This window comes from Eriocheir sinensis, chromosome 44 (genome assembly GCF_024679095.1).
Source record: "Eriocheir sinensis breed Jianghai 21 chromosome 44, ASM2467909v1, whole genome shotgun sequence".
Taxonomy (NCBI): domain Eukaryota; kingdom Metazoa; phylum Arthropoda; class Malacostraca; order Decapoda; family Varunidae; genus Eriocheir; species Eriocheir sinensis.
This window is the reverse complement of record NC_066552.1, coordinates 4,282,060-4,308,546: the sequence shown is the minus strand read 5'-3', so window position 1 is coordinate 4,308,546 and position 26,487 is coordinate 4,282,060. Positions and strand designations below refer to the sequence as shown.

The following is a 26,487-nucleotide window of genomic DNA, read 5'->3' as shown; positions in this document are numbered from 1 at the left end:
TCCGGGTTGCGGGCCGCCAAAAGGTCACATTCCACGTATTTCCCAATATATGTGTACAGAACCAGCTCTGCCGTGGGGTTTAGCAACACACACGCTCGGTTTTATGTGTCCTCTGTATCACATTTAGCCCCATGTAAGCTTTCAGACCCGATAAAGCGCCGCGTACATTATTTTCCCGTTAGTAATATCATGTCACGGGCGGCGTAAACCGTGACGGCGTTGCCAACGTGGACATCGCACCCTCTCTCTGGTGTATAAAAGGCTGGGAATGCCCTCACTTCCTTGCATTTGTGAGCCGGTATTAACAGGTTACTTCGATCTGTGGCTGTTTTTTGGCGAGCTGGGGAGGAAAACTAAAACCCACATGGCTTTCACACACGTAAGCCAGCTGGACTGTTTAATGTTTGCTTACTAATGCTTTTTTATTAGAGAAACTTTAGAATCAATTATTATTTTGTAGTGAATCAATGTGAGACGATTTAGACAGGTGTAACGGAAAGTGGTATTAGGGAGAGTAAATCAGTAGTATTGGCATCAGTTTATATAGTAGTAGTAGTAGTAGTAGTAGTAGTAGTAGTAGTATAGTAGTAGATGAACTAGTAGTATTAGAACTTCAGATGTACACGTTAGTCACCTATATATACCCCCTCCTTCTAAAAAAGAGAGTAAAGTAAGAAATATTCCACATTGGAAAAACAAAACTAATTATATCTGTCATAATTATCATCGGTAACAAGTTCTCGCGTATCAATCACATTACAACGAGAGAAATATCCCCCCCACCCCCACCTCACCCCACCCCCAAAAAACAGTAATCTAGACGAGTGCAGCTATCACAGGTCATATAACCAGTTTTATCCACCAATGAACTACGAACACCAGGAAAAAGTAGTTAAAACGAAAAACCAGTCTCGGAGATGAGTTACCTGGATATAGAGGTGATGGAGGGAGGGATGCTGGGCTCGTAACCTTTAGCTTCTCTTCCCTGCAGGTGGTGGGCGTCGCTTTGGTGCTGGCGTGGGCGACGGGGCTCTGCTGGGGACACGAGAATATACAGGAAGCATCGCCGCCTGCCGTCCCTCCCCAGCATATAAAGGAGATGTTCTTTCCCCCTCACGAAATGCGTTACCTTCAAGCTGCAAGATTGGCCAAGGTAAAGAAGATTATACATAGGGTCATATTCTTAAACATTTCCAGGCCCAAGCATACATATGTGGCAAGGCTTTCGTATAGGAGTTGTAGGTATTTTCAGGGGTAGTTTTATGACCCTTCTTGGAGTCCGACGATTTTTCTGTACCATGAACCTAAAAACACACTCAATAGGACCCGATTAATCTTTATTTCATTGTGGTCTGTGTTTTTGTTGTTGTTTTCTGGATAATATTATCTCTCACTTTTATCCGTGTTATATGCTTTATTTTCCCGTTTAATAGTGTATTTACATGTTCCTCTTTGTTCCCTGTTTTTCAGCTTAGGGGAGGAGAGTGGATGCTTACCGATGACAGGAGGAAGGAAGAGATGGAGGAGGAGGAAGAGTATCCATCACTCCCCGTGGTTCCTCCCTTTGCTCCCGTTCCTCCTGCCCTCATCCCCCACATGGGCCCAGGGAGGGGAGTGCACGACACTGCTTTATCCCAGGACCTGAAAGAGGATGCTTGAGTGACCGCGCGTGTGGCATCAAGTGCCTTTTAGGCGGTTTAATTCCTGCTTGTGTGGTGACTTTGTAGATGAAGTTACCCGTGACGGCCGCATGATTATGATAAACTGGTAAACTTTTTTTTTTTTTTTTTTTTTTGAGTCGTTGGTGTTCCTGAGGTTGTTTATTTGTTGTTGTTGTTGTTGTTGTATTCTTCCTCTTTTTTTCTGCTTCCTCTTCTTCTTCTTCTTATTATTATTATTATTATTACTATTATTATTATTATTATATATTATTATTATTATTATTATTATTATTATTATTATTATTATTATTATTATTATTATTATTATTATTATTATTATTATTATTATTTTCATTATGATTATTTTTATTATTATTACATTCGGACATCGCCTCATCTCCTTCCTACTTTTAAGGCAGAAAAAGCAACATAACCAACTATAATCTCACAAAATAAAACTGAACTATCTTCTAAAATGTAAAATAGCAACAAATAAAAGTTAACAACGGCTGGTGGTCTGTGTTCATCGTCGTTAATTAAGATAGAAAATCCTGGAATGACGGAACAGCCATGAACAACATCGAGTACTCATCTGTGAACATACATTGTGAACATCTCTCATCTCTGCCTATCCTTGTACCCAGGCACCTCTGCTCATGATATTCCCGGTTCATTCACCTCCCGAGCCGGTAAGTGGGAAACTCGAGCGGTCGGTCACAATAAAACCATTTCCCTGTTGGCTGCTGGTCTTGTCCCTGACTCGGCCCGGGCCTGCTGAGGGACACGTGGAGATCCTGCTGTGCAGCCTCCGGGGGCCTGACCTGTTTTGAAGGCCCCTGTCAGGATAACTCGACGTCCATTTTCTCTTCTGTTGTATTTAAAGACTTGACTGTAGAAGGAAATTGTGAGCTAGATCTTGAGTCTTGTAGAAGGAAATTGTGTGCTAGGTAGATATTGAGTTTTATAGAAGGAATTTATGGGCTAGGTAGATCTTGAAATTATGTGTTAGGTAGATATTTAGTCTTGTAGAAGGAAACTGTGAGCTAGATCTTGAGTCTTGTAGAAGGAAATTGTGTGCTAGGTAGATATTGAGTTTTATAGAAGGAATTTATGGGCTAGGTAGATCTTGAAATTATGAGTTAGGTAGATATTTAGTCTTGTAGAAGGAAATTGTGTTAGGTAGATTTTAAGTCTTGTAGAAGGAATTTATAGGCTAGGTAGATCTTGAAATTGTACTAGTTAGATATCAAGTCTTGTAGAAGGAAATCATATTCTAGATTTTTATGAGAAAAAAAATACAACATAAACTATACAGATTAAAATAGCTGTCGAGACTTTCATTCTAATTTTGTATGCAGCCGCGTGATTTATGTACCTGTGTGGTCTTAATTGTGTTTTTTTAACCGTGGTTCAAAGACTATCACACCGATCAAGCCAGTGAGAAAAAAATACCACATAAGCTACTGGAAAAGATAATATTCGCCTCATATTATTTTCATTTTAATTTTGTATGCTGGTGCGTGTTTTATGTTCTTCGTTGATCTTGTTTTTAGTCTTTTAGCCGTGATTAAAAATATATCATACCGATCAATTCAGTGAAAAACAGAGACAGGCAGTTTTCAGTTTGTTTCAAAATATGTATTGATGCAGTAAAGAAAGTAGGCTACATCAAAGGGTGCAGTTAGCATGCTCATACTCCCACTCAACTGACTCATAAATACCTTACAAAAGAATAAATCAGAACCTACAAGCAAAGTTTTAATGATATGTTTCTTGTATCATTGCAAATCACATTATGTTTTCCCTGGGGGTTGGGATGGCATGTTCCTCCCTTAATCTCATTACTGTGTACTTATGCAGCAATAAACCATCAATCAATCAATGAAAAATAAAGATGTTCTCCCAACCATTCTTAAAGACCACCCCACTTTTGCCCATCCCTACTTATCCAGTGTGTGGCAGCCTCTTACTGATGGGTTACTAGTATTAGTGCTACTCCTTATATATTTATTTAACTGTTGACCTGTGATGGCTGTGACTAGAAATGTATACATAGAGTATTTATATGTATTTTTTCTTTATTCCTTTCCTTTAGTTTTCTTTCCCCCTCCTCTCCTTCTTTTTTTTCCATTCTTCTCTTCCTTTTCCACGTTGTAATATATTTTCTCTATAATTATGTTCTTGTACTGGTTTCATTATATTTCCTCCTCCTCCTCCTCTTCTTCCTTCATCCTATAATGTCTTGTCTGGGGGATGGGATGGCATGACTTCTCATCTCCCTTGTTGTAATTCTCTTTGTAACAATAAACTTCAATCAATCAAGTGACAGGTAAGGAAGAGCGCCAATCCAAAGCCTACAGTGACAGTATCCACGGGGCGACTCTCTCACCACACGCTCAAGTTCAAGCTCCACCACAACATCTGGCCGGGGACACGCGGACGCACCTCCACCACCATGCCCACTGTGTCCGTCAACAAGGAGGCCCTTTTCAAGAAGATCGGCCGCTCCTACAGTGAGTTAAAGTTCCCTGAGTTTTCTTTTTACCTTAATTTACCAGTCTTTCCCTATTACAGCCACAGGAAGGTGCAGACAGCTGGGTGACGCAAGGGCCGCCCCGGGTGACAGGTGCCCCCCGTGGTCTCGTATGATGGACATAATTTTTTTTATTTTTACTGATATATTTTGATGTGGAAGGATTTGTGTCCCTCCTTATGGCCTACACGATGGGTATGATTTTATATATAATATATATATATATATATATATATATATATATATATATATATATATATATATATATATATATATATATATATATATATATATATATATATATATATATATACACACACACACACACACACACACACACATCCTTCGCAGACGACACGAGGATCCCTAAACATGTACAAGCCCACAGTGACACTGCCTTGCTACAAGCTGACCTAGACTGAGTGATAGCTTGGGCTAAGGAGAACAACATGCTGCTAAACAGTGACAAATTTGAGGCGCTTAGATATGGCCCACTACAGGAGCTGAAGACCACAACAAGTTACATCTACAACCATCAAACCATCAAAATCAAACACCACATCAAGAATCTTGGAGTGTATGTGAGTGATGACGCCACCTTCAAATTGCAGTACGACAAAATCACAGCAACAGCCCGAAGACTCACTGGTTGGATACTCCTTACCTTCAGAACCAGAAAACAGGACTGTATGCTGACACTGTGGAAATCCTTGGTGCTCCCTAGGCTGGAGTACTGTTGCCAGCTGTGGTCCCCACACAGAGTGGGAGATATATCAAGGATAGAGGCAGTGCAGAGAGCATTTACCAGCCGTATTAAGGGTCTGGAGCAACTCAACTACTGGGAAAGGCTACAACACCTGCATCTCTACTCATTACAGCGGCACCGAGACAGGTACACCATCATGTACGCGTGGAAAACTCTCGAGAAGCTGGTACCAAATGCCGGCCTCCAGGAGCACCACCACCCAAGGCGCGGCAGGCTGTGCTACATCAAGAGGACTGAAGTTGTGTCCTCAAGAGTGAAAACCATCGTGCACAACAGCTTCACCCACACTGGAGCATGCCTGTTCAATGCAGTGCCTCCCAGCATAAGGAACCTGACTGCAGTAGCACCCGACACCTTTAAGTACCACCTGGACAAGTGGCTGTCAACAGTACCTGACCAGCCACCAATGCCAGGTTATCCCAGTGGCAGTGGAAATGGTCTCCAAGGCAAAAGAGGAGAGGAGCCAGTGGGAAGCAGCGGAGGTCCACCTCAGAATCCAGAATTACTCTTGATTCACCTCCCTCCCCTGCACACTCGGCTCCCCCGTCCCCCCAACAGCCAACTAATATGCGTGTTATGCACCTGTACGGGTGCCCTGCGCATCATGTATCCAGATCCAGATCCAGATCAGCTGTGTCCATAGTCAACGAGATTCAACAAAGTAAACAAAGTATATATATATATACAGTATATATATATATATATATATATATATATATATATATATATATATATATATATATATATATATATATATATATATATATATATATATATATATATATATATATATATATATATATATATATATATATATATATATATATATCCTTCTGCTTACTATGTCAAACTGTTCTCTCCGTTGGGCTCCTCCGATCATAACCTTATTTCTGTTTCCTGTCCTATCGCTCCTGTATATCCTCTGGACCCACCAAAGAGGCAATGCTTCTGGTATTTTGCTTCAGCTCGGTGGGACGACCTGAGGATGTACTTTTCCTTTTTTGGAATGATTACTGCTTCCAGGAGAGACCCTCTGTGTGTGCCCAGTGCATCTCAGAGGTGATTGTCTCTGGAATGGAGGCATACATCCCATCTTCTTTCTCTCTCATGCAAAAAAGACTTGGTTAATCATATGCTTGTTTGTTATATTAAAGATAGAGAGGAGGCAAAAAAAGGTTCCAGAGCAGCCTTTCCCGCTAATTATGACCTTTACATTTCAGCCCGAATCGTACAAATCTATTCTCCATCTTACCAATACTTCTTTTATCAATAGAAAATGTCAACACTGACTTCTGGCATCTAGCCAAATATCTCTCTCCACCTTCTTCCTCTTTCCCTCCTCCTCTCCTTAACTCCTGACGCAGCACTGTCTCATCTGTCTCTAAGGCTTAACTTTCGCTCAAACTTTCTGTAAGAACTCCACCTTGGATGATTCTGGGCATATTCCTCCTACTCATCCCCCTTCTAACGCCTTTATGCCTGTTAGTAAGATTCTTCCAAATGATGTTTTCTATACCCTCTCTGGCCTCAGCACGGAGAAGGCTTATGGACCTGATGGAGTCCCTCCTAATGTCCTTAGAAACTGTGCTTCCGTGCTGTCACCCTGCCATGGTCAAATTCTTTCGTCTCTGCCTATCAACATCTACCTTTCCTTCCTGCTGGAAGTATGCCTTTGTACAGCCTGTGCCTAAGAAGGGTGACCGTTCCAACTTCCCAAACTACTGCCCTAGCTTTACTTTTTCCTGTCTATCAAGGTTTTTTTTCAGTCCTACCTTTCAGTGAAAGAAGCTTTTGGGTTCCGCAAGGCGCGTTACTGGCGGCGTCTCTTGCTCTTAACTGACTCTTGGTCATCCTCTCTTAACCGTTTGTGAAACTTTTCTCTTGTGCGCTAGACATATAAAGAAAAAATAGAGGAGTCTGGCTGAAGTCTTCTTCTAAACTGCCTCTTTCCAGATTCTATCCCTCTCTCTGTTCCTTTATCTCCAGTTTCCTTTCCGGCCGTTCTATCTCTGCGGTGGTAGACGGTCACTGTTCTTCCCCTAAACCTATCAACAGTGGTGTTCCACAAGGCTCTGTCCTATCATCCACTCTCTTCCTGTTATTTATCAATGATCCTTCCATAACAAACTGTCCTGTCCACTCATATGCCGACGACTCCACTCTGCATTATTCAACTTCTTTCAGTAGAAGACCCTCTCAACAGGAAGTACATGACTCCAGACTGGAGGCTGCAGAACGCTTAACCTCAGACCTTGCTATCATTTCTGATTGAGGGAGAAGGAACCTTGTGTCCTTCAATGCCTCAAAAACTCAATTTCTCCACCTATCCACTCAACACAATCTTCCAAACACCTATCCCCTATTCTTCGACAACACTCGGCTATCACCATCTTCAACGCTAAACATCCTCGGTCTATCCTTTACTCAAAATCTCAACTGGAAACTTCACATCTCCTCTCTTGCTAAATCAGCTTACTTGAGGTTGGGCTTTCTGTATCGTCTCCGCCAGTTCTTCTCCCCCGCACATTTGCTATCCATATACAGGGGCCTTGTCCGCCCTCGTATGGAGTATGCATCTCACGTGTGGGGGGGCTCCACTCACACAGCTCTTCTAGACAGAGTGGAGTCTAAGGCTCTTCGTCTCATCAGCTCTCCTCCTACTGATAGTCTTCTACCTCTTAAATTCCGTCACGATGTTGCCTCACTTTCTATCTTCTATCGATATTTCCACGCTGACTGCTCTTCTGAACTTGCTAACTGCATGCCTCCCCCCCTCCCGTGGCCCCGCTGCACACGACTTTCTACTCATGCTCATCCCTATACTGTCCAAACCCCTTATGCAAGAGTTAACCAGCATCTTCACTCTTTCATCCCTCATGCTGGTAAACTCTGGAACAATCTTCCTTCATCTGTATTTCCTCCAGCCTACGACTTGAATGCTTTCAAGAGAAGGGTATCAGGACACCTCTCCTCCCGAAATTGACCTCTCTTTCAGCCACCTCTTTTGATTCTTTTTTAGGAGCAGCGAGTAGCGGGCTTTTTTTTAATTATTGTTCCCTTTTTTTGTGCCCTTGAGCTGCCTCCTTTGTTGTAAAAAAAAAAATAATAATAAATATATATAATATATATATATATATATATATATATATATATATATATATATATATATATATATATATATATATATATATATATATATATATATATATATATATATATATATTTGATGTGAAGGGTTCTGTGTCTCTCCTTATGGCCTACACAATGAACTTTTTTTTTTTTTTCTGATATATTTTGATGTGAAGGGTTCTGTGTCCCTCCCCATGGCCTACACGATGGACATGAATTTTTTTTTCTGATATATTTTGATGTGAAAGGTTCTGTGTCCCTTCCCATGGCCCACAGGAAGCCCAGTACTTGATTTGGATTGGTTAGGGTGGGGCCTGCAACCCCTTCCCCTTATACTCCAAATCTAGCTGAACACAATTGAAGTTTTTAGATTAAGCCTGAAGAGAAGTTATTATATTTAGGTCGGTATTATAAGACACTTTCAGTTCTCACATCAACTATTTCTAAAGGTCAAAGAGGGGGTTAATCAGGTTCTAATGAGTGTTTCTTTAGGTTCATGGTACAGAGGAAGGGTCAAATTATCACCAGGGTCATAAAACCACTCCTGGAAATGCCTGAAACTCCTACGAAAGCCTTGTCAAATATGTGAACTTGGGCGACGAAATGTTTTAATATACAACCCTTACATACACCTTTTTTTCCACAGCTGATGAAGAGTTCGATGAGTTATGCTTCAAGTTTGGCCTGGAGATTGATGATGTAGTGGACGACACTGAGACGGGGGTGTCCTTCAAGATAGAGGTTGGTGCCAATCGCTATGACTTGCTCTGTATTGAAGGAATCGCTCGCAGTCTGCGCATTTATCTGGGCCTCGAGTCTCCCCCGAGGTACCAGTTGTTGCCAGCCAAGGAACCAGAGAAGTACAAGCTCATCGTGAAGCCTGCAGTTGCTCAGGTTAAAACTGTTTGCATTTGTTTCTAGATCACTCTGAATATAATTATTTTTACATGTTGAAAATGCGTGAATATTTATTTTTACTGCTTTGACTAGTAATTTGCAGAGCTTGCTGTAGATTTATTTATTAAGATATTATAGAAAAAAATAATGACTGGGCTACTATTTTCTGTTTCTTTATTTATGTATTCTTATCATTTGTCAGCAAAAATAAATGGGTAAGTAGTAATTACCAGCATACTCTACACTCTCAGGTTCGTCCGTATGTTGTTGGTGCTGTCCTACGCAACATCAGGTTCACCCAAGCTGTGTATGATTCCTTCATCGACCTCCAGGACAAGCTACACCATAACATAGCTCGGAAACGTACTCTTGTGGCTATTGGTGAGTTACATAATTTAGATATGGTCCCAAAGTAATTTTCATTATTTATATAGAGTCATTCAGGTAATGGTTCATTTTGCCTTCCTTTCCTGTAGGCACTCATGACCTGGACACCATCACTGGACCATTCATTTATGATGCACAGCCACCCAAGGACATCTCTTTTGTGCCTCTGAATCAGACTGAAGTGTTCCGGTCTGATGTTCTGCTGGAGAAGTATTCACACGACCTCCACCTCAGGGATTTTGTGCCCATCATTAAGGTAGGGTGTCATCCAGAAGGCTGAATGTTCTTTGTAACCAAAAAGTATGTAAAAAATCTATTAGTAATTTTTTTTTTTTTACATAACAAATGTATTATACAGTCACTTCAGGGGCTTCTGAAAGTTATAGTTTACCTGTTATTTCTTTTGTACTGTCATGATCTTACTTTTCCCCATGCTGTTTGTCAAGTTACTGTATTTACAAACCTTGACAGACTTGTAATGATAACACTTAGGTATGGCTTCCTCATACTTAACTCACTTTTTTTGAGGATGCATGAAGCTGCACAAGTAAAGAGCATTTATACTGATGTTTTTTTTTTTTTTTTTTTTTTTTTTTCTGTGCAGGACAAGCCAGTGTACCCGGTGATCCTGGACCAGAAAGGTGTTGTCCTCTCGCTGCCTCCTATCATCAACGGCAACCACTCCAAGATCACCCTTAACACCCGCAACGTGTTCATTGAATGCACTGCTACTGATCGCCACAAGGCTCAGATTGTGTTGGACACCTTAATTTGCATGTTCTCAGGTTATTGTGAGAAACCCTTCACAGCAGAACCTGTACAGGTATGTTCTAATACTTTTAACAGGCCTAAGTTTTTCAAAATTATTTAATCCTTATTAGCAGTGTCAGGAGTTGACAGGCCTATCCCCTATTATTTATACACTCAAGCAGACATTATGTTACAAGTGATGTACATAAAAGTGATGTATCTGTGTTTCATATATTCTATGCCATATAATTATGCCTGTTATCCTCTTGATAGGGCCTCTAGGAGCCATCATCAATAGAAGTAAGGTAATTTCTTTGAAGACTGTAGGTGAGTGACTTTAATGTCTAATACAATGAATGTTTTAGGTTGAATATCCTGATGGAGAGAAGATACAGTACCCCACCCTGCAGTACCGCCAACAAGAGACTTCAGTTTCCTATTGCAATATACTGACAGGAGTGGAGGAGAGTGCAGAGAGCATGGTTGCTCTCCTCAAGTCCATGAGCCTCTCAGCCAAGCCAGCGGGACCAGACACACTCATGGTTGAAGTGCCTCCCACAAGGTGGGGTAACCCTCATTTATTTATTTATTTATTTTATTTATTTATTTACTTTTTTTTAGCCCAACCCACTTTTATTTTTTAAATTTTTTTTAAGGGGGCTTTTTTTTCATATTTAAGTGGAAATCATCTAAAATAAGCAATTACAAAGTACACTTGGCCCTCAGTTTCCCAGACTAGTAGGGTGGGAGCACAAGTCTGGGAACCACAAAAGTCCAGGAAGGAATTGCTACTGTTCGGGTGCCACAACCTGTTCCAGGACATTAACCAAACAGGCAATATTCAGTATTCAGTACTTGCCTTGGACTATTGCCACACTTTTACCACATATGCTTAACTGTAGAGCAAATTTTCAAAGCTATGCTTAATGTTGATTTCCATGATTATATATATCTGAAATCCATGCCTTCTTTCCCCAGGTACGACATTTTACACGCCTGCGATGTAGCTGAGGATTTTGCTGTGGCTTATGGGTTCGACCGCCTCAGGGATGACATGCATATGCCCTCCACCAACACTGTTGGCCAAGAGTTTGAGCTGAATTATCACAGTGATAAAATGAGGTTATTGCTGTCTCAGAATAATTACATCGAGGTTGCTACATTTTCTTTGTGTTCCAAGGTAAGACTTGTTATAGCACCATTACCATGCAATTGCCTACATTTTCTGGTGAACTGGTTACCCAGAAAAAAATGTGAGGTAGTGAGGAAGTGAGACCTTGCATGAGTAGGTGGATAAATTTGTTTCTGGGTAGGTGGTTTTCAGCCTTTACTTTCTTTTAGGTCATCATTATGTCAGGCATATAGACATTGTATATCAAATCTCTACATCTCAGTGCAGTTCAATGTAACACTGAAATCCATTGTTTTTTCATGTATTTATAGTCAGACATGGGAGAGAAAATGAAAATCAATTTGGAAAAGGAGCAGTTTGTAAGAATCGGCAACCCTAAAACTATGGAGTGTGAAGCCCTGCGCACCAGCCTTCTCCCGGGGATCCTGAAGACGGTGGCGGCCAACAAGCACATCTCGCTGCCCTTGCGCATGTTTGAGGTAACTGGCAAATTTGTATCCTCCTCCTCCTCCTCCTCATCATCATCATCATCTTGCCCCTATTTTCTATAGTTGGGTTGGCAAGTCAAAATGGCCTTTGTCAAAAGCAAGTTGAAAATGTCAAGCAAGAAGGAGTGCAAGAACATTTCGGTCTGAAAAGGGATGATCACCCAGTCAATTAGGCACCATTGATCCCCATAAATCTGTTAATAGCGCAGGTTGAAAATGTCAAGCAAGAAGGAGTGCAAGAACATTTCGGTCTGAAAAGGGATGATCACCCAGTCAATTAGGCACCATTGATCCCCATAAATCTGTTAATAGCTTACCCCTGAGTCACTAAGGAAGGTTACTTGCAGGTTGCTGATGTGGTAGTAAAGGACAGCTGCCCCATTGCCACTCAGGGCACCGGGGCACGCAACAAGCGCCATCTGTGTGCCATCAACTACAACGTGAGGGCTGGAATGGAGGTGGTTCAGGGACTGCTGGACAACATCATGATAGCCCTCAAAGTGCCTTTCACAGAGGAGGGGTCACTCCAAGGGTATTACTTGGAAGGAAAAGACTGTGAGTGTATATCTTTTACTTTGAAGTTGGTCTATGTTTATTTTGATGTCTTGCCTCATTCAGCATCCTTTGAAAGAGAATAGTTTTGGCACAGCACATTGCCATTTACAAACAGTACAAGATGTTCCTAACCTATTGCAGACCCCAGCTTCTTCCCTGGCTTCAGTGGGGCGGTGGTGGTGAATGGGACGCATGTGGGTTGTGTGGGGCTTATCCACCCAGAGGTCATCACCAACTTCAACCTCAACAACCCTGCTGCTGTGCTGGAAATTGACCTTCAAAAAGTTATGGAACTGACGGAATTTGGCCACTAACATTGAGAGGACTAGATGCAATCTTGATCTCCATTCCCTGAGTCTTATCTATCATGGAGTGATAGGCGTTTAATGAAAAATTGTTACTTATCATTATGTTAGTATTTCAAAACTTGAAATTAAAGTTGAGTAACAGAATAATTAAAATTTAGTTTCTTATTTCTTGAAATTTTATCTTGAAAGTTTCTCCAGTGATTAAAGCTGTTTAGTAAATAATCTAGAAATCAGATTTCAGTGGTTAATTTCAATCAATTAGAGCCCCATCACACCTTTGAAGGGTGACCAAATTTCAATGACCAAAAGATATGGAAGTTTAATGGAGCTGAAGTGGTGATATATTTCATTGATTTACACAAGATTGGGAAAAACATGAAAAAGATTTCCTTGTCATCACTTGCCATGAACATATAGTAGGTAATTTGTTGGTAATAGCTTGTGTTAATATACATTGTGTTATACAATTGATTTCAGTATTTTCCAAAGAAATTTTATAATTGTTATTTATATGTAGTTATTTTGGGGTATATGATGTGCAAGTAAGATTTATTTAATCTTGAATGTGTGAAAGTTTTATATATAAAGTATTTATGAAAGTAAGTAATTTTTATAAGCCTTTGAAAATAATTAAGATTTATTCTGCAGGAGTTTGTTTCGTTATTTCATAAATTTCAGTAAGAACCCAAGTATACTTCATATCACGATGAACTGCATGGTCTGCCAGTGGAGGTAAAAATAGAAGTTGTGTCTCATGACTTTCAAGGTTATCAAATTTGACAAGCCAAGGTATCTTGCTGAACTGGTAGATCATCCACTGGTATGATGCATTATGAGGATGACCTGTGTCTTCTTAATGAGCCAGGTACAGCCCAGCATTCATATTTGTCAGATAGGTCACGTTCTGATTTGGATCCATGGCTGTATAACAAACTTTATGCCACTGTCCATGGAACACCTGAAATCTGTAGAATGACTCGAAAGGAAACTTCAAACTTTACTTTCTTCGATATGATCTTGAGAGGGGTGTTGTGCTTTCCTCCCTACCATTGTATCTTTTTAGTTTCCTGGTGCTACCTACACATGTATTAATAGTTGTATAATCACACTCTGTCCTGCCTGGGGGTTGGGATGGCATGTTCCTCCCTTCTCCCTTGTTGTTTACCTGCAACAATAAGCAATCAATCAATAGATGATAAGAGAGTTAAGTTTATGCCACTGTCATTGACCTCACAGTAATGGCATAATATTGATTTTGTGGAAGAATTGGCACTTTGGAGCATTACCTAATATTATTATTATTATCATTATTATTATCATTATCATTTCTGCTATTAGATGGGATCATATGGTTAGAATATTTTAAGGACTTAACATTTGCAAGGTAAAACAGATTAGGCATAATTAGCAATAGAGAATGGAAGCTGAGAGTGGTTAGAAATGCCCTTGCCTCAACTAAAATGAACTTAATAAAAAAAAAAACATAGTAGACGTGGAAATCAGTGAGGAAAAAGTCGCGAATAATCATATGGACAACTGTTTCCGCTCCCTTACAACGAAAGAATAATCGCACCATGTTTTATTATAGAATATGCCGATAATCATAGTAGTGCGTGGGTAGTCAAGGAGGTCTTTAGTGAGTAAGTGTGAGTAATTTGACGAGGCACACCTGCTGGACCACGAGAGGTGCGAGATTTTGTTGACGTGTGGGGCGGCCTCCGAAACATTACTCCACATGTTATAACCAACCTCTGATATTCGTTTCTGAGCTATGAGAGTAATAGAGCCGAGACTTATTAACATAATACACTGCTTTTGGTTGGGATATTTAAAGTTCTTCAATGATTTAAGCACGAAAATGACAAACATAGTCGCTGCTGCATAAAGGATGAAGGGAATCGGACAAAAAACTCCCACGTTGCATAGTGTTATTATTGAGCTAAATCATGCAATATTCCACTTAACCTCATTAACGCACGCTTATCCTCAAATTCCTCTCATACCCAGACAAATATATGATAAGCTAAGAATCCATAAAGTTACGAATCATATTACGGTTTAAGTTTCTTCAAGACACCAATATTACACTATACCCCATTGATACACGCTTATTCTCATAGTTCTTTCAAATTTATTACAACTAAAACAAGCTACAAGAGGCATAAAGTCGAGTATTGTATCGCGGTTTAAGTTTATTACGTCAAAATAGGGGAAAAACGATGTGCCTGGTGTGCAATACAAATATAACAGTACCCCATTGAAACCCACTTATCCTCACAGTCCTATCATACCCAGGCACATTTAAAATAAGCTAAAAGATGCATAAAGTTAGGTATTATATCGCGGCTTAAGTTTATTACGTCAAAATAGGGAAAAAAATGATGTGCCTGGTGTGCAATACAAATATAACAGTGCCCCATTAAAACCCACTTATCCTCACAGTCCTATCATACCCAGACACATTTAAAATAAGCTAAAAGATGCATAAAGTCAGGTATTATATCGCGGTTTAAGTTTATTACGTCAAAATAGGGGGAAAAAATGTGCTTGCTGACGTGCAATACAGTTATCACGGTACCCCATCGATACACGCTTATCCTCACATTCCTATCATACCCAGACAAATTTAGAATAAGCTACAAGACGCATAAAGTCAGGTATTATATCGTGATTTAAGAGTATAACGTAAAAAAAGGATAAAAAAAGGTGCGAGGGGTGTGCAGGTGTCGGGGTGGTGGCAACAGTGCATCCCTCCAGCGGCCGCCCGTAGACGTGTCACCGATAACACAGGCATTGGCCGCCGCCGCTCCAGGACAACACGCCAGCCAAATAGTCCTTCCCCAGCCATTAATGCCCTGCTGAGGTGCCCTGAGTCGCGTGTGTCCTACAGGAAGCTGAGGCCATGAACCGTGTGGCGTTGGTGGCGGCCGTCCTGGCGGTAGGGGCTGCACAGGCCTTCTACCTCCCCGGTCTGGCCCCCGTCAACTACTGTCTCAAAGGCGTGATGGACGAGAATAAGTGTCAGGTCAGTCATGTCTTCCTTGGGGCAGTAATAATTGCTTGGGGGTATCAGCTTAGAGCGCTTGTCCAGGAATTTGGTGTAGCTTAGGGGCCTTCCACCCTTCCCACGTCACCTGTCTCAAAGGCGTGGACAAGCATAAGTGTCAGGTCAGTCATGTCATCCTTGGGGGCACCGGCTTGGGCAGCCACCGTTGCAAGAATGTATCACCTTTAGAGTGAAGTGTTCCATGCATGAATTTGGTGGACAGAAGAATAAATGTCAGGCCAGTCATGTAATCCTTGGAGTCAATAGCTGGGGCAGTTGTAAGGTTTGGATAGTATCAGCTTCAAGTTAAGTGGGTAATTGTGGAGATTGACTCCGCGCCTCTAAAATACGATGTTACACCTCTTTATTATAGTTAAGGGACGAAATACATGTCTCAACCATAATATGAAGGCAAAAGTAAAGAAAAAGGCTTAATCCCCTTCCCCTAATGAGCTCGGGGGGACCTGTGGGAAATCGTTTTTTTTGGTTGGGGGAGCATATTTAAACTACTCCAACCGAAGTTTACATAAGGGGTTTTGCCCCCCTCAAGCCCTCTCCTAGACCCCCCCCCCACATGTATGATGTGCCAGTTAAACTAGAGAAGTACAACAGTATCTGAGGCCTTGGAAAGGTTATTATTCTCGTGGGGGCAATATTGGAGGCGCATAGTGAATCTCCATATTTACCGTTAAGTGTTCTCGTTCAACATGTAGGGACACAGGATGCTTGTCCAGGAATTTTGTTGCCAAAAGTAAATTAATAACTAAATTAGCTACATTGTGGTCATTATGTAGCTTTAAAAAGCTGAGTTTAAATTATACAATTCATGTGTCAATTCAGATAAAGGAATGTTAATCTGTTTTCTTTTCACAGTCGTCAGTGCCACTCTACGTGAATCGGCTGAACTCCGAGGAGTCTATCATCCCTTATGAGTATGCCCAGTGAGTATCTCAGGGACAGTTACTGGCATTATTGATCAGTGACTCTGATGCCATGTTCCCTTCAGGAACTCCCCAGAGGAGGCACATAATCATTATCCTTAAATGTATGATTTTATAAATATACCAATGAATAGTGCTGTAAGAATAATTATATATATATATATATATATATATATATATATATATATATATATATATATATATATATATATATATATATATATATATATTGACACTGATTCTCCATCTCTTATTCAATTGCATTCTCTTCCAGTCATTCTAATTTTGTTTCAAGCATTTTTTATTTGATGCATTGTTGATTAATTATAATTTCTATAACTATAAATTTTGTTTACATTGTGTCTGAAGGCAATGTTGGCATCCATTATTGCTGTGTTGTCTCGTCAACTTTCATGCTTTAAATCAATAATTTTGGCCTCCCAAAGATTATTATTCTAGTTCATTGTTTGTTGCTCTCACATTGCAGGTGCTGATCCAAGATAATACACTCCGTTAGAACTGTGTTTATCTTATCAGGTCACTGCTTTTCTTATATCTTTGTTTCCAAAATTTGTGTTGCCTTACCTCTCATTTGTGATAAATTTATTTTATTGTGATCAGTTTTCTTTTATATTAGCTGATAATAAAAAAAAGATGCCAGAGGGTATGATAATACAGGTAACTCTCAATTTACGCGAATATTGTTTCCTTGAAGAGGTTGCGTAAATCAAAAACAATGTAAATCAAACAAGAGGTAGGTTTTTATCGAAAAATAAATATTCACTTCATTCAGTGGAGAGAGAGAGAGAGAGAGAGAGAGAGAGAGAGAGAGAGAGAGAGAGAGAGAGAGAGAGAGAGAGAATATCCATATCACCGAGATATCCACTCAGGCACTCAATCTCAGCCTCACTCGTGTGAGGAAGAAATGAGGGACACCATGAGTGACTGGCTAGTATTGGTACTGGTACTGGTACCTGCCCATCCCTATTGTTGAGTAGCATGGCAGCATGGGGACTGTATTGCTGTTCAAGTGGCGCGCGGAAAGAACTAAGCTCAGTTGTGTGGCCGCGGCGCCGTGTGAGTCCAGTTGCGTGAGACATCTGGTGGCCAATCCATAAAATATCGCGTATAAGAGAAAAAAACGTGTAAATTAAACATTTATTTGGATTTTGGACCCCGCGTTATTTCAAAAACGCGTAAACCAAACTCGCGTAAATCGAGAGTTACCTGTATTGATGGTGTTATTTACATATTTACATTACTTAAGAGAAACAGAGTAAGATTCCTTTACATTACAGGGTTGCAGTATCTCTTTATGATCGATGAGCAATACACTGCAATACCATTTTACCCCAACAGCTTTGATTTCTGTCAAGCAACTGAAAAACCTGATACAATAGTGGAGAACCTGGGCCAGGTGGTCTTTGGAGAGCGCATTCAGCCATCCCCGTACTCGGTGAGTTGCCATCATAATTGTGGTTTTGATACAGTGTGAACTGCCCTGCTAACTATGTAATGGTAATACTGCCTATGATTTTTTTCACCCTCATTGTTTCATTTCACATTTCAGATTGAATTCATGAAAAATCAAAACTGCGTCAAAGTTTGCTCCAAGTCATACAAAACAAGTGACAAAGAGGACAAGAAGAAGCTGAATGATCTGAAGCGTGCAATGAACCTCAACTACTATCACCACTGGATTGTGGGTCAGTAACAGAACAACTTTATGGTGTGTTTGTGGGCTGAGGTATGGATGTCTTTGTGGGGTTTAGTGATTGGGTAGTTTTGTGGTCTGTTAGTAGTACCATGTTGTATCTCTTATACCATTTTTGATCTTCACTTCCAGACAACATGCCGGTCACTTGGTGCTACCAAGTGGATGGCGGCAATGTTTTCTGTGCCACTGGTCATCCCGTCGGCTGTTTTGTCGACGCTGGTTACCGACGCAAGGATGCTTGTGTCATGGATGTGTGTATTCTAGTTTCCTTTTCCATCTCTTGCATGCATATCATAAAAATTGACTTGATGGTTTGTCAATATTAAAGGGTTTCTATTTTTACTTTTGTCTTGTCTTTTAATTACTCTTCAATCATTTCTCCGTGGCGACTGCACAGGCTCGATACAAGGAGAGGAATACATACTACCTCTTCAATCACGTGGACCTGAACATCACCTACCACAGTGGGGATAATGAGAATTGGGGCAATGCCTTCAGCGGTGCCGGAGGACGTATTCTGTGTGAGTAGAATGTCCTTTCTTGTTTCACTACACATAGCCTTATATATCTGAGGTGGAAATTTCCACTGTTGACTTGTTGCATTAAAAGTTATCCCAAATCTTCAGAGGGTTAAAAAATATGTGAATTTCTATGACGTTGGTTCCAAAAGCTGATCTTATCCCTCTGGTTGATGTTTCCTATTTCTAAAGCAAGGACTTAATTTTCATTTCTGTCTTGAAGGTTTGTTTTGATTGTTGTTAATATTTCCAGAAAAATTCAGTTATTGCCTCACATTCTTCAGTTCCTTCCTTGCCTTGCAGCTGTGCGTGTCACCCTGAGGAGCATCAAGCACAACCAGGGTGGTGGCAAGGAGGCCTGCGAGAGCCAAGAGGTCATGGGCATTCCCAGTGATTTCAAAGAAGACGTTACTGTCACATACACATACAGTGTTATGTTTTCTGTAAGTTTTCTAGTTAGCCATAATTTCTCCCATTGCCCAGTGCATGTTTTATATTTTCTACTGATGTTGGTATTTGTTAATATAGATTCAAAGTTGTAATTATTCTTCAACCCATGGGTCATTTTTATGCATTGCTGTAAACTCATTGATGCATTGGAAATTTATGGAGAAGCCAAAACAAACTACCTCTTTAGTAAAATTTGTAATGCTTTCATGTCTTCATTAATGCTAAAAATGTTGAGAGAGAGAAAGAGGGAGAAAGAGAGAGCTATTGAATACGTAGCAACACCTGTCTTCCACACAGAAAAGTAATACTGACATCCGCTGGTCTTCTCGCTGGGACTACATCCTGGACTCCATGCCTCACACCAACATCCAGTGGTTCAGCATCCTCAACTCACTGGTCATTGTGCTCTTCCTCTCCGGAATGGTGGCAATGATCATGCTTCGCACACTGCATAAGGATATTGCCCGATACAACCAGGTGATAAATCCCTTTTTTTTATTCCCCCTTTTGTATTTACCTAGTTGTAGTTTTACAGGGCTTGGGCCTATGCTCGTGTGGTCCTGTCTCCGTATCTGTATTTGTCCAACCTTTTCCTTAAAGTTTTGCACACTCTTCGCCGATACTACATCCTCACTTAGTCTGTTCCAAACCTCTATATATCTTTGTGGGAAGCTATATTTCTTTATGTCTCTCTGGTATCTTCCTTTCCTCAATTTTTTACTGTGTCCTCTTGTGCTCCTGGTGTTTATTCCTTCTTTTAGTAGTAACTCCTCATTATCTACTTTTTCCATTTTGCTCTAATTTATAAATTTGTAAATGTGTGCATGTATGTCTGAGTACATGCTCATGTGCCCATGTTTATATGTACAACTGTAAATCTGTATCTGTCCAGGGTCTGTTGTGCCAAGACTAAGCCTGTGTCTGTTGCTTGGCACCTACATATCAGTAACGTGTTTGTTCCACAGATTGACGCTGGGGAGGATGCTCATGAGGAGTACGGGTGGAAGCTTGTCCATGGTGATGTGTTCAGGCCGCCACGCCGAGGCATGCTGCTGTCCGTCCTGGTGGGCTCCGGGACCCAGGTGTTCATCATGACGCTCATCACACTGTGTAGGTGCCTCGGCCTGCAGTCTCACCTATTTAGTATAGGGAGTTTAAATTTGAACTTTCATTTTTGTTGAATAATTCCTAAAAGTGTATGCTGCTTTTGTTCAATAGTTATCCAATGGAATGATTGGTAATGCTTACAGTGATATTGTTATTTTGTGCATCTGTATTTCAATCTTACTTCTGATTTTTTTTCCTATTCCTTTACTTTCACCTTCCACAAGACACAGCTTATTAACTGAGTGATCCACATCTGAGAGCAAATGTTCTTACAAGGAGTCACTTTACAGTCTTTGCCTGCCTTGGATTCCTCTCACCGGCTAACCGTGGAGCCCTAATGACCTGTGCAATGGTGCTGTACGTCTGTCTTGGCTTCCCGGCTGGCTATGTTGCCGCCCGCCTCTACAAGAGCTTTGGCGGTGAAAAGTGGAAGACAAATGTTCTGCTGACATCAATGCTCTGCCCAGGGTATGCGACAACCTGTGTTCCTGACAAGTTAGGGAGATGGGGTATTGCTGAGAGAGTTAGTACTGAATGAAGTTGTATCTCGAAATATATTAGACACAAAGGAAATTCTGATGTAGAAAGAGATGGAAAATTGAAGCAGGTAAACCACATATAGGACACATTAAACTTCTCAATATCAGTCAGGTTGGAGGAACTGTTGATGGGGATGTAATAATAATAAATGAACTTTTTTCATAACTAATAAAACAGTATATTATGCGTTAAAGAAATGCTGCTTCTTTTAAAATAATGTGTTCTGCTGCTTTTTATGGTGATGCTTTGGTTTCAGTGTTGTGTTTGGCCTGTTCTTCATCATGAACCTGATGCTGTGGTACAAAGGGTCCAGTGCTGCCATCCCCTTCACCACCCTGCTGGCCCTCCTGTCCCTCTGGTTCTTGGTGTCTGTGCCACTCACCTTTGTTGGCTCCTTCTTTGGATACAGAAAGAGGGTAGGTGATAGGAGGGGCTGCATTGTGCTGTACTTTACTCATTCAAATGAAGAAAAAAAAGTATAATTCTATTTTTGTTTCATGTTTTAGTAAAATATCACTCATTTAGCTCATGATCACTTTTTGTATCTTATGTATCAGTCCAAATTGATTTGTGAAGATGAAAATACTATTACTATGAAAGTTTTTTTCGTTTTTTTTTTTTTTTTTTTTTAACAATTAGGAGTCAAATTATTATTGAAGCTTACTGTAAGGCAGATATGATTATTGGGGTATTATTAATATCCTATTGCACATGTGTAATTGCTTTGTCTCATGACAGTGGTTAAGGATTAGATAGAAATATTAACCACATTCTTCCTTACCTGGTTCAGTGTCTGGAGAACCCAGTGCGGACAAACCAGATCCCAAGGCAGATCCCTGAGCAGAGTATGTACACCCGACCTCTGCCGGGCATCATCATGGGCGGGGTGCTGCCCTTCGGCTGCATCTTCATCCAGCTGTTCTTCATCCTCAACTCCATCTGGTCATCGCAGACATACTACATGTTTGGCTTCCTGTTCCTGGTGTTCCTCATCTTGGTGGTCACCTGCTCTGAGACCACTGTGCTCCTCTGTTACTTCCACCTGTGTGCTGAGGTAATGACACATGAAAGTTGATGAAGAATTTGGTAGGAAGACATCAGCAAAATAGCAGATTGTGCTTTCTGAAAAAAAATAAATAAATAAATAAATAAATAATAATAATAATAATAATATATAAATTAATAAATAATTTGGGAAGTAGGAGTGATGTAGATGGATAGATAAATGTGATTTTTATATAAATGCTCTGTTTATTTCAGCATATTTCCAAGTGAATTATGGCACAAAGTTCAGTTTAGATTTTTCCTCCATAGAATGGAAACAATCCTTTGTAGTTGTAGCACCCTTACAGTGCAGAGTAGGCATCAAGTCTGAGAGATATTCAAAATGCTGTAATGAGTGCACATGAATGATAAGACTTTTAACTTCAGGATTACCACTGGTGGTGGCGCAGCTTCCTCACATCTGGCTGCACAGCTTTCTACCTGTTCATCTACTGCATCCACTACTTCTTCAGCAAGTTGAGCATACATGGTGTTGTGTCCACTATGCTGTACTTTGGGTACACCCTCATCATGGTCTTCCTCTTCTTCGTCCTCACAGGTAGGAATTTGGCTCGTGTGATGCAATTATGACAAAATATAATATTTTCTATTATTATATTTTGTGTATGTAAGTTAGCCTTAAATTACAATCCTTTGTTGATATTTTTATTGATTATTTAAATGAGAGGTTAACAGTCCACAACCCCCACTCACAGGTACCATTGGGTTCATCGCTTGCTTCTGGTTTGTTCGTAAGATCTACAGTGTTGTGAAGGTGGATTAGCATCCTGTAAAAACTCAAGTTGTTATGCAAGGTCCCAGCCTGCTCTGGCTTGGGTAAGGAATCCACAGTGGTTTATACAGCAATGAACATTCATCCCAGAGGTTATCTCACTTAAATACAGTAGTAGCTCCCTGAAGCACACATTTTGAAGGATAGTGGCAACCTGGCAGGCAAGCACTGGCAGGGCTTGGAATATTGGTGTTAACATATGCATTTTGTTAAAACTACACAGTAAGATTTCATCATACATCAAGTTACTTTATAGATATCATTGGTAGCTGTTTTATATTATACTTTGCAGATAATTCAAAATCAACATACTTAAAGTTTGGAGGGTATAGTCTTTAATAGTTATTAATATTTCCTTATGTTTTGTTTTATTCTTTTTTGGGTTGATATATTGGTTAGATAGTATTCAGATATTAATTTTATATCCCGCTTTATAAGTTAGTAAAGTAGTATCATTATTTTCTCTCTCTTTCTATCTATCTTTGTCTATCTACCTTTTTATATATCTCTCTCCATAAAGATGAACTACATTGTGCATAGATAGATTAATTATCCACATGCAGTAGTCATTTGAAAGTAATCACATTCATTTTCTGCTTATGATCCTATGTCAGATCCTTCCTGGGGCTTTTTGAGTGTTGGAAATCCTGCCCTTCCACATAGTATTCTCAAAAGTGCCCAACCCCTACCATGTATATTTCATGTTTTTGCATCCCATCATTCATCATACTTGTTTGTACATAAGTGAACAAGAGTCATGGCTCAGTGGAAGTTTTTGCAGAAATAGATAATGATAATAAATAGAATATGATTGTAGTGCATTTTTTTTACATTGTACTATTTAAACTATGTCTAAAAGGACTTGGAGACTAGTAAGGCATGCTGCCCATTTTTGTCATCACTGGTGCCCTGGGGCCATTTTGGCAGACATAGTTTACTTTTGAAAACTAGTAGAAATTTACCTGCAGCTAACACAGAGTATTTATGTGTCAGTCATAATATGAAGGGAATTATATATTTAATAGATTTACGTTATCAGAAATGTTATTTAAATTTAATACATAGTTTTTTAGTATCAACAATTTATTTTTCTTTGTTCAGATTTGAAGTCCTTCAGTGATGTTTTCTACCCAGATCATAATATTACAATAATGTTTAAAGAAAGCAAGGAAATGTTCCACATGGACTAGAGATGGTATTTGCTGCAGCAGTTAAATTGCATATAAATGAGGAATCTTTGCTGTAAATATTAAATAAAATTACAGTAATAGGTTTTATAGTGAAGTAAGAGTTATAAATATATATGAAGTTGGCATTGATAATGTACACCAGAATATATAAATGTATGATGTTTTCTTAAACATCTCTAATCATTAGACCAACTGAATCCACTGTTCCGTGGTATTTTCTATTCAGCAATGTAACTGCTCAGCTATTAATATGAAACTGGTTGATTTTTCTTTAGCAGTGTGATTCAGAAAACAATATTTTTAACTCATTCTCCTTTGTAGAAAACTATGTTTATTTCAAACCTTTTAGCTATCACTTTTAATTTATTTTTAAAATCATTGGGAACAGTTTGGTGTGACATAAGAGCAGATATTTATATTAACCTCATAAGTAAATACAAAGAACCAGCTTTTGTTGGTTTTGTTCAGAAAAGTTTTTAGGTGTTAATAATACCTAAAAAAATCTATCCTATGAAAGTTTGGGGTAGTGTAAGAAGTGTATGTGATGCTCAGTGTGCACAAAATAAGATGACATTACTGAGCTTTTCTTCCTAATGAAGTTTTATTGATATGGCATTAAAGTGAAAAAGGGTTATTCAGTACATTGCTGTTAGCACTGTGTGTAAATGATTTTTGCTAAAGTGTGACGTGTTGCTGTGACCACTGCATTACCTAAGCTAGTGTGACATTCAGTTTGGTCTAGTTTTCAGTGTGATTATGTACATAGTTTTCATCATATGATAGCATGAGGTGTATGTTTAATATGACTAGTTTGATATTTTGCTAGCATAAGGGCTATTGGTGTAATTTATTTAATCCAGTTCTAAAGAGTGGTTTGCTGATTTCTACTGCATTTTCTTTTTTTCATCAGTTTTCTTGGATGTTCACATTCAGAGCACATTTTACAGATAAGTCCCACAGGCCTTGGTTCTTAATGAGACTCTTCAGTACCTTGCTGCATTGCCAGACAGCCATGAACCTTCATTTGAACCTTTGATGCTAACACAGTTCAGATCAGTTGCTACAGGTGGGTGTTGGGCCATGATTGTGTCAGGTGTCTTGAGATGCTGAAGATAGTGTGTGTGTTTGTGTGTGCATGTGTGTGTGTCTGGGTGTGTGTGTGCTCTTGCACTTTTTCCCCTATGAATAACATAGACTTGATCACCTTTCTTTGTACTTTATGGTCTTTCTAGAAAGTCTTCAGGTAATAACAGTATCACATTAAATTGTTTAGTAGCCAGATTATGCCTTATGCTGTAATAAATTGCATACACATAAATATCAAGGTTTTGGCATTTCAAAAGCTATTGTAACATGTTTAACATGCCTTATGTTATCCATATATGGAGATGCTTGATTTCTTTTGTACCATTTAATCCAAAAGATCAGTTTCATAAGTTTTGGGTCAATTAGCATTGTGTTTTTGTGCAATGCTTAAATTTCTAACATACACATTTTCATCCCATGTTAATATTCTAATAGGGAACAAAGGTAATTAATGTATTGATTATATTTGAGTTTGGAGGAGTTTCTCAAAGTGTCAGAGTTATCTGTCCAAGAAGATAGTTTTAAACTTTAGTTCTGCAGTAATAATAATAATAATTTTTCACTAGTTTCTTATGTTCATTAAAAAGCAGTGGAGCAGGTCCTGATAAATGTGTGGAGTGTCTGGATGAGTCAATTGCTCACTGGCACCTAATGTTCTTGTTCATATGTAATGTGAGGATGGCAATTACTTATTAACTGCATTTATACAGCGCAATTTATTGTTCTCTTTGTGTTGTTTAAATAGGTTGAAAAAAGTGTTGGGGGCAATAATTAAAAAGTTTTTTGTTATGTTTGCTGCTGGATTACAGAATGTTGAAATCTTCTTGGGTTAGGCAGATTATGAGTTTCTGTTTTAGATGCTGAGACTTTTGAGTTCCCACGGTATTGGAACTTCAGTGTATATTGAGGAGTAATTGCTTGGGCATTATCTAGACAGGTTAGTCAGTAGTTATCCAGAGGTGGATCAAATTTTTCTCATTATTGGCATTTTGTGTGATTGACGAGGCCACTCTCCGAATATTTTTGTAACAAGTGATACTGAATATATTACTGGTTCTATGTTATTGTTGTTTCATCCCACGCAATCTGCAAAGTTCGAGGCCATCAGATTGAGGTGTGGAAGTGATGGCAATCTTGTTATGCAACTGCTGCTTTTATCTCTAACCTGCAAAGATGAAGTGGGCAGTTTTGTTGTTTTTAGGTTATTATCAATCGGTTATAACATATTGATGAAACTGGTATTATTAATTATATCTTTTGGCGAAAATGTATCCCAAGAACGTCTCATAGCAAAGCCCAAAGAAATGACGTGACCGAATTTAAGCTGTTGTATTTATTGAAGCTTTTTTTATTGTCAGCTGCTTGGAGGGGGCTGAGCAAGGGGTGACGATGTTATTAAGGACTCTAAAGGAGACGTTGCGCAAAACTTCGGGAATATATGAACATGAC

General features: G+C 39.5%; 2 protein-coding genes and 1 long non-coding RNA gene across 6 annotated transcripts; all 3 read left to right on the top strand.

Annotated features, from left to right (window-relative positions):
• Positions 1-214: 214 nt before the first annotated feature.
• On the top strand, positions 215-3,571 carry LOC126980308 (uncharacterized). 4 transcript variants are annotated; one of them, XR_007733065.1, is made up of 4 exons: positions 215-379; positions 992-1,153; positions 1,471-2,608; positions 2,709-3,571. It is a non-coding gene; the product is annotated as an uncharacterized LOC126980308 (long non-coding RNA). The 4 variants fall into 4 exon arrangements; XR_007733063.1 differs by having other exon boundaries at positions 1,471-2,670; positions 2,705-3,571; XR_007733064.1 differs by having other exon boundaries at positions 1,471-2,670; positions 2,805-3,570.
• Positions 3,572-4,012: 441 nt separating this feature from the next.
• On the top strand, positions 4,013-13,205 carry LOC126980307 (phenylalanine--tRNA ligase beta subunit-like). Its single transcript, XM_050830044.1, has 10 exons — positions 4,013-4,174; positions 8,736-8,983; positions 9,238-9,367; positions 9,463-9,629; positions 9,978-10,196; positions 10,489-10,685; positions 11,102-11,303; positions 11,567-11,734; positions 12,091-12,298; positions 12,440-13,205. The coding sequence occupies exons 1-10, from the start codon at positions 4,117-4,119 to the stop codon at positions 12,610-12,612; spliced, it is 1,770 nt and encodes a 589-aa protein (XP_050686001.1). The 5' UTR covers positions 4,013-4,116; the 3' UTR covers positions 12,613-13,205.
• Positions 13,206-15,340: 2,135 nt separating this feature from the next.
• Positions 15,341-26,102, top strand: LOC126980306 (transmembrane 9 superfamily member 2-like). Its single transcript, XM_050830043.1, has 14 exons — positions 15,341-15,631; positions 16,526-16,593; positions 17,953-18,049; positions 18,164-18,299; positions 18,440-18,561; positions 18,708-18,831; positions 19,132-19,271; positions 19,576-19,755; positions 20,244-20,388; positions 20,676-20,853; positions 21,182-21,341; positions 21,716-21,979; positions 22,357-22,528; positions 22,686-26,102. Exons 1-14 carry the CDS (start codon positions 15,509-15,511, stop codon positions 22,751-22,753), a joined length of 1,977 nt encoding a protein of 658 aa, XP_050686000.1. The 5' UTR covers positions 15,341-15,508; the 3' UTR covers positions 22,754-26,102.
• The last annotated feature ends 385 nt before the right edge of the window (positions 26,103-26,487 follow it).